Source organism: Petaurus breviceps, unplaced genomic scaffold (genome assembly GCF_028583685.1).
Source record: "Petaurus breviceps papuanus isolate PSGF00001 unplaced genomic scaffold, PetGlider_PUasm1.0 189, whole genome shotgun sequence".
Classification (NCBI taxonomy): domain Eukaryota; kingdom Metazoa; phylum Chordata; class Mammalia; order Diprotodontia; family Petauridae; genus Petaurus; species Petaurus breviceps.
Genome location: NW_027185809.1, coordinates 27,139,068 through 27,151,876, shown reverse-complemented (window position 1 = coordinate 27,151,876; position 12,809 = coordinate 27,139,068). Strand labels below are relative to the sequence as shown.

At 37.5% G+C, this 12,809-nt stretch overlaps 1 protein-coding gene across 7 annotated transcripts in view; it reads right to left on the bottom strand.

Moving 5' to 3' along the window:
* SIPA1L1 (signal induced proliferation associated 1 like 1) overlaps positions 1-12,809 on the bottom strand; it is a 367,706-nt gene that overhangs the window by 125,600 nt on the left and 229,297 nt on the right. For all 7 annotated transcript variants that reach the window (XM_069092084.1, XM_069092083.1, XM_069092086.1 and 4 more), the window contains one exon: positions 6,779-6,953. In XM_069092084.1, coding sequence (XP_068948185.1) covers positions 6,779-6,953 — 175 coding nt within the window. The remainder of the gene's footprint in view (positions 1-6,778; positions 6,954-12,809) is intronic.

Below are 12,809 nucleotides of genomic sequence, written 5' to 3'. Positions count from 1 at the left end.
GGGGGGGGGGATGGGGGAGGTGGCTAGGTGGCACAGTGAGTAAAGCACTGGCCCCAGAGTCAGGAGGACCTGAGTTCGGTTCAGGCCTCAGACACTTAACACCCACACACAAAAAACTAGCCATGTAACCTTGGGCAAGTTATTAACCCCAATTGCCCTCCAAAAGACAAAAAACTAAAACTAAACATATAATTGGGTCCTTTATGTCACCTTTTACAAAAGAGTTATACTTAAAATAAAACAAAACAAAAAACCTTTAAACTTAGCTTATCAAAGAACTCACAAATATCTAACATAAAAAATTGAAAGCAAAACAGTTCAAGCTAACTAGATTAGAGAAAGAAGACCTGAGGGAGACTGGATAGAAAGTGACTTTTTCTGTCCAGATTAGAGATAATGGGGGCCTGTACTATGGTGATGGCTATGTGAAAAGGAACTTACATGAGAGAAGTTATGAAGGTAGAAAGGAAAAGATTTTTTTTTTTAAAGCAATTGGGGTTAAGTAACTTGCTCAAGGTTACAAGGCCAGTTATTTCTGGGTGTGGTGCTAAGTATCTGAGCCCAGATTTGATCCCCAGGTCATCCTGACACTGGAGCCAGTGCTCTTACTCACTGAGCCACCTGGCCGCCCCTGGGGAAAAGATTTTTTAAAAACTTACTGGATCTGTGGGATGAATACCAATTCAACATAAGCATTTCCTAAGAGTCTTGTATGTATATATGGTATTATACTAACCACGGGCAGACAAAGATAGATAAAAGTCCCTGCCATCAAGAAACTCACACTCTAATTGAGGACAACACACAATTATTTACAAGATATATGCATTATGTATTGGAGATGATCAATAAAGGGAAAGCATTAGCATTAAGGAAACTGAAAAAGACAGTATTTTATTTAAGACCTCCAGAAAGTCAGGAGGTACAGATGAAGCAGGACACAATTCCAAGCATGAGGTCAGTCAATGAGAATGCCTGGATTCAGGTGACGATGGAGTAACTTGTGGGAAGGAAAGCCAGGAAGCCAGGGGCATAAGATCATCCAGTGTGTGGAGGGGAGTAAAGTGTAAGAAGACTTGGGAAGGTAGCAAGGGCCAAGGCTATGAGGGCTTTAAAAGTCAAACAGAGAATTTTCTATTTGATCCTGGAACCTCTGGAGCATATTGAGAAGGGAGTCGACATGGGCTTTAGGAAAATACTTCAGCAGCCAAATGGAGAATGGCTTGTAGAGGGGAAAGACTTGAGGCAGGAAAACCAACTAGAAGGCTAGTAGTCTAAGCGAAAAGTAAAAATGGTCTGCATCAAGGGATGGTGTGCAGGCAGAATGAAGAGGACTTGGCAAACACTGCACATGGCTGGGTGCAAGAGAATGAGGAATAGATGATAAAACCTAGTGAACTGGTTTACGATGAATTAGACGTAGGTCTCAAGCTTGAGTTACTTTGAGGATGATTCACTCTCAACAGTATTAAGAAAGATGGAGGGGGAGGAGTCAAGATGGAGGAGTAGAAACAGGACCTCCAAGCAGCTCAGGCTCCCACCACCTCCAATTCATGTAAAAGGGGATTCTGAACAAATTTTGGAGCCACAAAATGACACAGAGAAGCTAACCTCCCCCTGAGGACAGCCCGGCAGGCTGGCAGGAATCTGCCAGCGCAGCATTCTGAAAGCCAAGCCCAGCCCCAGGGGAACCAGAGGTTGTAGCCCCAGGGCAGGCCTGACCAACCACCGCTTGAGGGACTCCAGATTACCAACAGCTGTGGCCGTCTCCAGAATTATCAACACATAGATGCAAAGGACAAAGTGAGAGGCCAGTGCAGTGTAGACTTAGGGACCCAGGAGTTGGCCCTGGATTCAGGAGGACCTGAGTTCAAATGTGACCTCAGACACTTACCACTTACTAGCCATGTGAGTTTGGACAAGTCACTTAATCCCAATTGCCCTGTCTTACCCCACTTCCAAAAAGAAAACACACACACACACAGTATTCGATTAGGTAACACCTATCAGTAATTTTTAGACATAAAAATTTCTCACAAACTGAATGACTTGAAATTTCCAACATATGTAGAGTAAGCAGGTCAATACAGAAAATTAATAGATACAAGAGTTTAACAAATTAACCATCACAACAGATAACAGAAATGAAGATCTCTCACTACCTATTTTAAAATACTCTTTCTTTAATATATCAAGTAGAAATTTTACGTGTTTAAGGCCAGAGAATGCAAGTATTGTTACCACATTTTGTTACAAAAAAGAAATTTTGAGTAAAGATGGATTTTTAAACTTATGATTTTATTAAAAGAAAGTGAACTTTGTCCAAGAAACATTAAAATCAATTAGTTCATTTCCATGTCATCATGGCAAACACTTTGTCAAAGCGCTCCTTTACTGACCAAGGTAAAATTCAGGGAAGCTGATTCCTTGGCAAAACTTATTTTAAAAGGCTTAGTCAAATTCTTAAACAACATTTTGAAAATGAGCTTTTCTTAAATTGAAATGAAATTATTTGGAGTCTAGATAAATTTATTTAAAACCAAATACAGTTAACTTCTGATTACTTCAGAACATATTAAATTGATGCCAAATTCCCTGTTTGTGTGGCTCCATCCAGAGGTGCATTCTCTGACTGAGGAGATCTGGAAGACTGGTCTTTAGGTTTTCATACATGCCTAAATTACAGTTCTTTTTCTTTTGATTCCTTTAAAGTAACATGCGTGTCAGATCTAGGGTGAAAGGGATAGCAAATAGTATAGGACTTCATACTTTAAGTCTGCCCAAGTCCTTTGAATAGAAAGCCTTTCCAACTTGAAAGCCTAACAATCACCCATCCCTGAAACAGTAAGAAATGTTAACTCAAAGGTGAGTTGCTAACTCATTCACTGTCTAGAAACCTACTCTTGGAGTATTTGGTAAGTAGGAATGAGATTTGACCCCCATAATTACTTCAGTAGTTCAACAGTCTTCTAATTAGTCTCCCTATCTCATGCTTTCCGCCCATTCCAATCTATCCCATACATAGCTATCAAAGTGATTTACCTAAAGCGTAGGTAGGACCATGACACCTCATTCAATTAAGGCAATCCTGTGCTCCCTTCTCCCTCTACTTTAGATGCAACAATGTGTATAACTCAGTTTTTTAGGTTCTTAGAGGAAACTCTGGTAAATTTTCTTGTATTTTGCCAAAAAATGTGCCTATCTTTGTTGATTTCTTTTTCCATGGCAAATCATTTAGGTAAGAAAGTGTTAACCACAAAATCATACATCACTCACCCCTCACAAATCTTCAGTGGTCCCTTACTGCTTCTAGGATAGCATATAAAAGCCTTAGGCTTCAGCCTTCCACAATAAGGCTTCTATCTACCTTTACAATCTTACTTCCTATTACCTCCCTCCATAGAGGAGGAGGAGGCAGAGAAAGGGCATGAATTTTTTCTTCTAAGTATGATATTTTATTCCAACTACACTTTAACACAATGATGCCCCATGTCTGAAACTAATTCCCTCGTCATCTCTGCTTGAAAAAATTCCTAGCTTTTCTTCAAAGTACAGCACAAGTATGTTTCCATTTTCCAGTAAAATGTAAATTCTTTTAGAGTGAAGGAATGTCTCATATGTTTATTTGCACCAGGGGCTAAGACAATGCCTAAGTCAGAGTAAACACTTAAATAATTTTTACTAGCTTGATTTGCTAATTTTCTTAGTTAATAGCTTTCTCTTTACTGAAATCTCTCTCTCTCTCTCTCTCTCTCTCTCTCTCTCTCTCTCTCTCTCTCTCTCTCTCTCTCTCTCTCTCTCTCTCTCTCTCCCTCCCTCCCTCCCTCCCTCCCTTACATTTTTTTAGAATGTAAGCTCCTTGAGGACTGTGATGAACTCAAAATCGTCTATATATTCTAACATCTGAAATATATCTAGCACGTTATATAAGTGGCTAATGTTTAGTGTATTCAACTGAATTCTCCAATAACCTTACATAAGAATTGGCTATATGACTATATGTGTTTATCCATGCAGATACATATGTACCACTTCACTAATTTACTAATTACTTAGACAATAAGCATTTAGACTCCTTTTTCCTTTATAGTTCTCAATATCTTCACACGGCATTTCTATCATGAGTGATGATTTTGTACTACTGAGGGAAAACTAGGAAAATATGGCAGTAATTAAGATAGGACAAATGTAACTTATATAGGTGGAAAGACATTTTTAGGTATTTAAGAATTTATACTTCTTTATCAGCTACAAATAAAGCACAAATGAGACACTGAAGTCATAAAGAAGACGCTAGGCTATTTATGTTTTTTAATAGACTCTCTTGCATGTGGTTAGCAAGTTGGCAACAGAACCATGGCAACAGGAAATTCTTTCCTGCAGTGGAGTTTATGAATGCTTTTCTGTTTTCATGACTCAAGTCCTTATTTAATTTCCTGTACAGTAAGCCTGTGAGATAACTCTTGACTGCAATGCAGATGGGCTCTTCCAAAGATCCATTCAAAGAAAGGCAGGTCAAAGGCCTTTAGCGTGAATATTTTATAATTAGACCGAAGAGCTGAATGCAAGAGGATGGACAGCAGCAGCAAATATAACACATACACTTACTTATCTTCATTCATTCCTTTTTTTAGGCAAGAACATTGCTCTGTAGAGCAGTAACAGTTGAAAAATGACCTCATTGCCCCCATTTTTCAATCAATACACTCACTTGGCAAATTGAGAAGTATAAATGCAAGAATTCTTTTCATTGAAGCAGAGGCGAGATGGACAGCAACCGATGCCTTCTACTTTTGTCTGGAGACAAGCATTGCAACGCATGAGACTGATAGAAGAAAAGTAGACTTTTTGCCAAAGATTGCAGTGTCATGGACAAAAGACTGAGGGCTACAGGGGCACAGGTTGTTTTCTCACTGCAGATCACTGGAGTCAAGAGATGCAGAAGAGAAAATTGATCTGAGAAATGAACAGCTTGAGAAGATGGTGTATGAGAATGGGAAATGGGTTTTTCATCCAGTTTAAATTACAGAGGTGACAGACTACTGGATAGTGATAGGTGTGCACCAAACCAAGGTTAGTAAGAAGGTATTAAGGAGTTCCATCAAAAGGACTCTAAAACAAATGTGATGGAGAGAGGAAAAAGATTACCTATTTAGATCCAGAAAGGTCGAAATTATAGAAAGCAACTGCACAGAAAAAAAAATACTAATTTGATCTTGGGATGTATTGAGAGGAATAAGGAATAAAGAAGTGATGGCCCCTCTGTACTCTGTCCTGGTTAAGAACAGGTATAGAAAATCATATTTATCTCTGGATGTCAGAGTTTGCAAAAGACACTGACAACCTAGAGAGGACTGAGAGGAAGGAAACCAAGGATGGTAAAGGGAATGCATCCATGTCCTATGGGGCAGATAGGAGAAGAGGAGATTTGGGTGTGGTAGGCACAGTCATTTTCTTCAAGTGTCCTATGGAAGACAGAATGGATTTATTCAGTTTTTCCTTAAAGGGAAAAGTAAAGAAAAGTGGGTGAAGTGAACCAAAGAGGAAAATTTAGGCTTGATGTCAGGAAAAACTTCCTAACAATTAACAAGTCCACAAATGTACTACCTAACAAGGCAACAGTACTCCCCTCAATGGAGGTTTTACAGAAGAAGCTAAGTGATGGGTGGGATTTTCTTGTGGAGTAAGGGTTAGACTAGATGGCCACTACAGTGCCTTCCTCTTCTAAAATTCTCTTAATTCTCTGATGACAATTTTTGGAAGGAAAAGGCTAAAGAATAAACTTGAATACAAAGAAGTAAAAAGAAAAAATAATGTAAAAGTTGACTATATAGGGATGCAACAGGATTGAGAAATTAAAGGTTACAAATTCAACAAACCATAACCAACTACATCATTTTATGTACTTTTCTCTTGACAATTCATGTACAGCTGTCCACTGCATACTCAGTAAATATTGCTTTTGACAGCCACAGGCATATTAACATTTTGTTTTTTAAATAAGAGCTGAACTAGATGATCTCTCAAGTTTTTGAGAGTTGAGGAAATTCCGTTCTCTAACTGATTTTTGCTCTTGACCCTCTAACCCCTAGCACTTCCTGATCTAAATGGTAAATCCAATGAGTATGTTTATACAATAAAATACATATAAACCAATCATAAAGAAGGGAGGGCTTAAGCATATTTTAGACTATAAAACCACAGGGAACCTTTAAGCATATTTTGCTAAGTAATTTCTCTATTCAATACCATTTAATGGCTGTCTATTACTTAGGGAGTAAAATTCAAACTCATTTGTCACTCAAGGTCTACCACAATCTGAGGATTCCCCACACTTTATTATTTTTATTACTATTATTTTTAAAATATTACATACTCCAGTAAAACTGTACTATTGACATGCATTCTCCTGCTTCCATACCTTTGCTAAAGCATTTCATATGCCCATAAAGCCCCCCTTCACTTCTCTTTAGAATTTCTTTTAGATATTTAAAGGGAAAATTTTAAATTATAAAACCAATCTCAAATTTGACTTCCTCTGAAAAACCTTTTCCAAGGACCAACAGTTAGTAACACCTTTCTCTCTCGATACCCCTGGATCTCACATCTTGGTTCATACTTTTTTTATGTGCTTTTTGTATATTACATAATAGCATCATCTGTGAAAGCTGGGTGCCACATATTATTTAAAATTTGTATCTCCATCCTCTTCAAGGGCTTCCATTATGCTTTACATACAGTATGCACTTAAAGTTTATGGAATCAAACTATCTCTTACTTTTAGTATCAAGTTGAGCACGATACTTCTCGAATCCCTTGAGACGAACTCGTTCGCCTAAGAGTTGGAGGAATTCTTCAAAAGCAGGGCCCGCTGACTCATTGTTGTACATCTCTTCTTCGGTGCTCTGTCCAGATTTACAATACATGATCCCCACTTTCAACTGATAGCTTAACTGTGAAAACAGGCAATACCAAGTATTTGAATAAATACAGAGCCCATTCTATCCCATTTGTATTTTTACTTAACCAGTTCCTTAGGGGGAAAAAAATTCCACAAAAATAAATAGCTGATGAAAGTTAAGTCTTTTTTTTTTTAGTAGTTCCACATTGTTTTTTCAATTTTTACAGCCAATAAAGGTAGCACAGGTCTTATTTACTAGCGCTGTGAATTTCAAATATATCAGTGGTTATCTTAGTGTATTATTGAAATGACAAGAAAAATAAATTAAAACTGACTGAATGTCAAAGTATTTATCACTAGAAGAGATGCTGGCACTGTAGGGAGATTCCAGGTAAGTTACACAAAGCAGCTTTATAACAAAAGGTGCACACGCCGTGTGTGTGTGTGTGTGTGTGTGTGTGTGTGTGTGTGTTTTCTCTCCATAAGAATTTTGGGTGGGAAGGAGAGATATGTTGGGGGAGGTGATAGATTTTTCAAAAGTAAAGCCCATTTTTCAAAAATGAACCTTGAAATAAAAGGAAATATTCATTCTTAACAATTTCACCATCTACTTTCCACTTTCCAAATAGAAAAGGATTCATTTTCTCATATATTTAATGACAAAATTGTTGTGGCACCAATATGTTGCTTAATATTAGCACAAATGATTGAGTTCTATTTCCCCCAAAGGAGAGATGAAGTTTTTTAAATAAAATAATTACTTGTCAAAGAACAAGCATTTTTTAAAAATTTAAGTATCTAATTGTAACCTGTGCTATTTTTTATTAAAGCCTTTTGTTTATAGATCATTCATTTCTAAAAATAATTCCTCCTTTCCCTATCCAGCTCTAAGTGTTTCTTTGTAACAAATATTTTAAAAGAAAACAGTTCAGAAAAACCAACAAATCACACTTCTCTGAAAATATATACAATTTTCAGCAGCCATGGTCCCCCACTTCTGAAGAAAGAGGCTAAAATTTATTTTCTCAACTCTTATCTCAAGTCAAGACTGGTCAATGTAATTATCTAGTATTTAGCTTTGTTTTATTGTCCTTTACATTTCATCTGTTTCCCCATGATTCTCTGAATTCTTCATAATAATTGTTATTTAAGGCACAATAATATTCCATTAAAATTCAAGTCAAGACTGGTCAATGTAATTATCTAGTATTTAGCTTTGTTTTATTGTCCTTTACATTTCATCTGTTTCCCCATGATTCTCTGAATTCTTCATAATAATTGTTATTTAAGGCACAATAATATTCCATTAAAATTCACTATCACACTTTGTTTAACCTCTATCCAACTGATGGATAACCATTAATTTTTAGTTGTTTGCAAATGAAAAACTGAAATTAATATTGTGGTATATATGGGACCTTTCTATTTCTGACTTCCTTGATATATATGACCAGAAGAAGGATCTCTGAATCATATGATGTGGTATTTAGTCATCTGGGGGATGGGAGAGTGGAGAGTAATTCTAATTACTTTCCAAAATCATAAAACCTATTCGCAGCTCTACCCACAATATATTAGTGCTCCTATCTTCCCATAGCACCTGTAACATTATTTCCTTCTTTTGTAATTTTACCTATCTGTTCAAAGTGAGGTGAAATTTCAAAGCAGTTTTGATTTGTATTTCTCTGACTTGCAGCAATCTTTCATGCAGTTGCTAATAATTTACAATCCTTTTTAGAACTGTTTATTCATATCCTTTAACAATTTATCCATTGAAAAATACACATTTTTGTTAATTCCTTCTATACCTTTTTATTCCTCCCTAATTGATTGCCCATCTCACTCCTATAGAGGATTTTCTTCTCTCAAGCCTCCTGTAGCTCTTCCTCTCTCCTCTCTCTGCAGACTTGGCCTTTGGGGTGGCTCGGTGGTTTCCTGAATAGAGCACTGACCCTAGAGTCAGGAGAACCTGAGTTCAAGTTTGGCCTCAGACATTTAACACTTACTAACCACGTGACCTTGGGTAGTCACTTAACCCCAATTGCCCTGCCTTCTCCCCTCCAAAAAGAAAACAAAAAAGACTTGGCCTTTTACTTTATGGAGCTCTGTCATTTTCCTTCTATTTGTCTTAAAGCCCTTTGATAACTATCATTCCTACACTCTCTTCTTTTCCCCCAGTCTCTGGTACTGAAGCTCCCCTTCTCCTTAACAAGGTCAAGCCCCCACTTGTATTCTTCATCTCATCTCCAGCAAACTCAACTCCAATTCTCTCTTGTCTCTTTAATTTTCAACCTCTCGCTATCTCCTGGTACCTTCCTCCATGCTCAAGTCTTCCCTCTTCCTTAAAATACACCCTTCATTAGACCTTACCATCCTCTTAGATGTCATTTCAGTGAAAATCCTAAAAAAAGCTGTCCTTTCACATTGGCTCCATTTCTTCTTCTCTCTCACCCTCAACCCTCTGAAATCTCAAATGAAACTTCTCTCTCCAAAGTTATCACAGAATTCACTTGCCAAATCTGAAGGTCTTTTGCTCAGTTCTCATTCTTCTTGATTTATTAACTGAATTTGGCACCACCCTCTCTCCTCCTGCATATTTTCTTCTTTCTGAGTTTCTGTGACACTAATCTTCTAGTTTTCATCCAATCCAATTAACCCCTCTTCCTCAATCTTCTTTGCCAGATTACCATCCATATCATTCATGCCTACTGACTATGGGACTTCCATAAGGCTCTCTTCAGGGTCCTCTCCTCCTTCCTTTCTATACCCTGTCTTTTGGTGATCTCATTAGCCCCAATGGATTTAATTATAATACAAAAGCGTTGATTTTCAGATTTTTATATCATTCCCCATTCTCCCCTGGAGTTTTAGTCCCACATGACCAGCTGCATATTAAAAATTTCAAATTAAGGTCCCACAGGTATCTCAAATACTACACGTCCAAAACAGACTTCTTTGTCTTTTCCCCCAAACCCTAATCTCTTCCAAATCTCCAGTAGTGTCAAAGACAGTATGGGTTCTCCAGTCTCCCAGGTTTGTAACCTTGACATTACCCTTGACTCCTTACCCTCCCTCACTACAGACAGCAGTTGCCAAACCTCGCTGTTTCTACCTCCATAATATCTCCTAAATCTGATTTCTTTTCTCCCTTTATGTGTTCTCACCTGGGTTGAAGGTCTCATTACCTCTCAGCTATATTATTACAACAGCCTCCTAATCGGTCTCCCTGCCTCAAGTCTCCCCACTTCAGTCCATTTCCAACACTGCTCCCAAAGGTTTTTTCCTTAAGTACACATATGAGCATGTCAGTCCCTTGCTCTATAAAATTCAGTGCTTCTAGGATAAAATATAAATTCCTCATTCTGACTTTTTAAAAGTCATTCTCAACCTAGATCTAACCTATCTTTCCAGGTTTACTATACTTTATGCCCTACTCCTAAACTCTATGATTTGGCCAAACTGGCTGAAACTTCCTCACAAATGGCGCTCCATTTTCTATTTCCATGAGTCTGTCATTCACTTCTTTTACTAGGCATGCAAGCTTGTTGACTAGATTGGTTCTGACTGCAAAACGGATTGTTGCCACAGGGCAAGCATTCATATGGTGGTCAGAAGAAGTGATACAAGGACACTCTGAAGATCTCTCATAAGAACTCTGGAGCTGATTGTGTGACATGTGAGACATTGGCACAGGACTACACTGCATGGCATGCCCGCATCAGAGAAGGGGTTGTGTGCTCTATGAGCAAAGCAGAACTGAAGTAGCTCAAAAGAAACATGAGATTTGCAAATTAAAAGAATCCAACCCAAATGTTCACATGGACTATTTGTACTAGACCTGTGGTAGAGCCTTTTGAGCTCATATTGATCTGATCAGTCATAATCAGATACATTGTAACTTCACTCTAAAATAATGATGTCATTAGGTCCTCTTTGAGAATGAAAGACAACACACATCAACTATGTCTTTGCAATGGCTGTCTTCCATGCTTGAAAATTAATTCCAATATAGAACTCTTCCTCAAGTAATTTATGTTTATCAGTTTATTTAATACTAGGCTATTAAGTTCAACTGCTTCTTATTTTTGCATATCTACTATGTTTCATTAATCTACTTTTCTATTTTTTAATAAGCAGCAAAAAGTTTTGATGATTTCATAGTTTAATTTGAGGTCTGGAAGTACCATTCTCTTTTCCATCCTTTTGTATGGTTCTATGAAATACCTGACTTCAACCCCTGGCAATTTTATTTATTTAACACAAAATCTATAAATTAGTTGTCATCTTTGCTAAGCTTCATGAAGGTGAAACACCATTCTTTTTCATTTGCATTTTCATATGATTTGTGGTTTGGACAGTGTTTTCATGTAGTTATTTATATCTAGCAGATCTTTTTTGAAAACTGTTCATTCCAATTCCTCTTGACCACTTATCTATTGGGAAATATGAATGCTTTCTTCAAGAAGAGAATCTGAAAGTAATGGATGTGAAAAGCACTGACCATTATCACAAAACCAATATCGCTCATATCTTAAACAGAAAGTAACTATTACCAGAAAGTAACTACTTACTCAAGTAGTTAGGGACTTGGGGGATCCTTTCCAAATTAATTGTCTATGTAGTAGGGTTATCATTTTAGTAGACCAAGGTTAAAAAAACAAAATTAGAAGAAAAAAAAAGATAAAGACAAGAAAGCAACACAGCATACAATTACAACACCTCCAATTGTCTTGTCCAAAATGCCACTGATGCTGGAAAATAAGGGAAATGTACAAAAGTAAAGAAAAATCACCATTTCCTACAGAAGCTTAATCTAAGTAAAACAATCATCACAATGAAGAGTCCAAAGAGGCTCTGAACCTGTGTGTACTAGGAAATACTTGCTCTTGCAAAGTGGAGAAGACCAGCAGGACAAGGCATAACCAGTTTAAGATTAAAGATTGGAAGAACAGAGGCAGCCAGGTGGCACAGTGAGTAAGAGCGCCAGAGTCAGGAGACCTGGGATCAGTTCCGGCCTCAGATACTCCACACCCACACAAAAATTTCTGGGTGTGGTGCTAAGTATCTGAGCCCGGATTTGATCCAGGTCATCCCAACACTGGAGCCTGTGCTCTTACTTGCTGAGCCACCTGGCTGCCTCTAAGCAATTGGGGTTAAGTAACTTGCTCAAGGTTACACGGCCAGGTGTTTCTGGGTGGGTACTAAGTATCTGAGCCCGGATTCGATCCCCAGGTCATCCCGACACTGGAGCGGATGCTCTTACTCACTGTGCTACCTGGCTGCCCCGAGGACATTCAATTTCAAAAGAACAAAAAAAAAAATTGGTTTTCAAGATACTTAAAAGTGGGGAAGATAGAAAAAAATAACTGATCTACAAAAAAAAAATGACAGAGATGACCTCAATAATTCTAGAGCTACAAATCTGCTTTTTAAAATTTCATCACTGTACATGTATAACCTATATCAGATTGCTTGCTGTTTTGGAGAGAGGGGAGGGAAAGGAGGGAGAAAAATCTGGAACTCAAAATCTTACAAAAATGAGTAAAATTCTATCAATTTTTAATGTGAGTGATCTACACATATATCGAAGATATCTTTAATAAAAAAATGAGGTATTTTCAGTAGCTGCTATCTTCAGTCACATAACTGACATGCAACAGGAGTAATTCTGTTGTTTATCATAAAATACTTCCTGATGTATGAAACCACAAAACTTTAATCAATCAGATCTGAGGATTATCATTCAAGCAATCAATTGCCACACACCTACTATGTACTAGAAGGTTATAAAAACAAAAATGCTAGAATTCTTGCTCTGAAGGAACTTCTGTCACACTATATGGAATAGAATGAGTTTCTCTAAAACTACATGCAGGAAAAATAAAATAAAACTACATGCAGAATATAA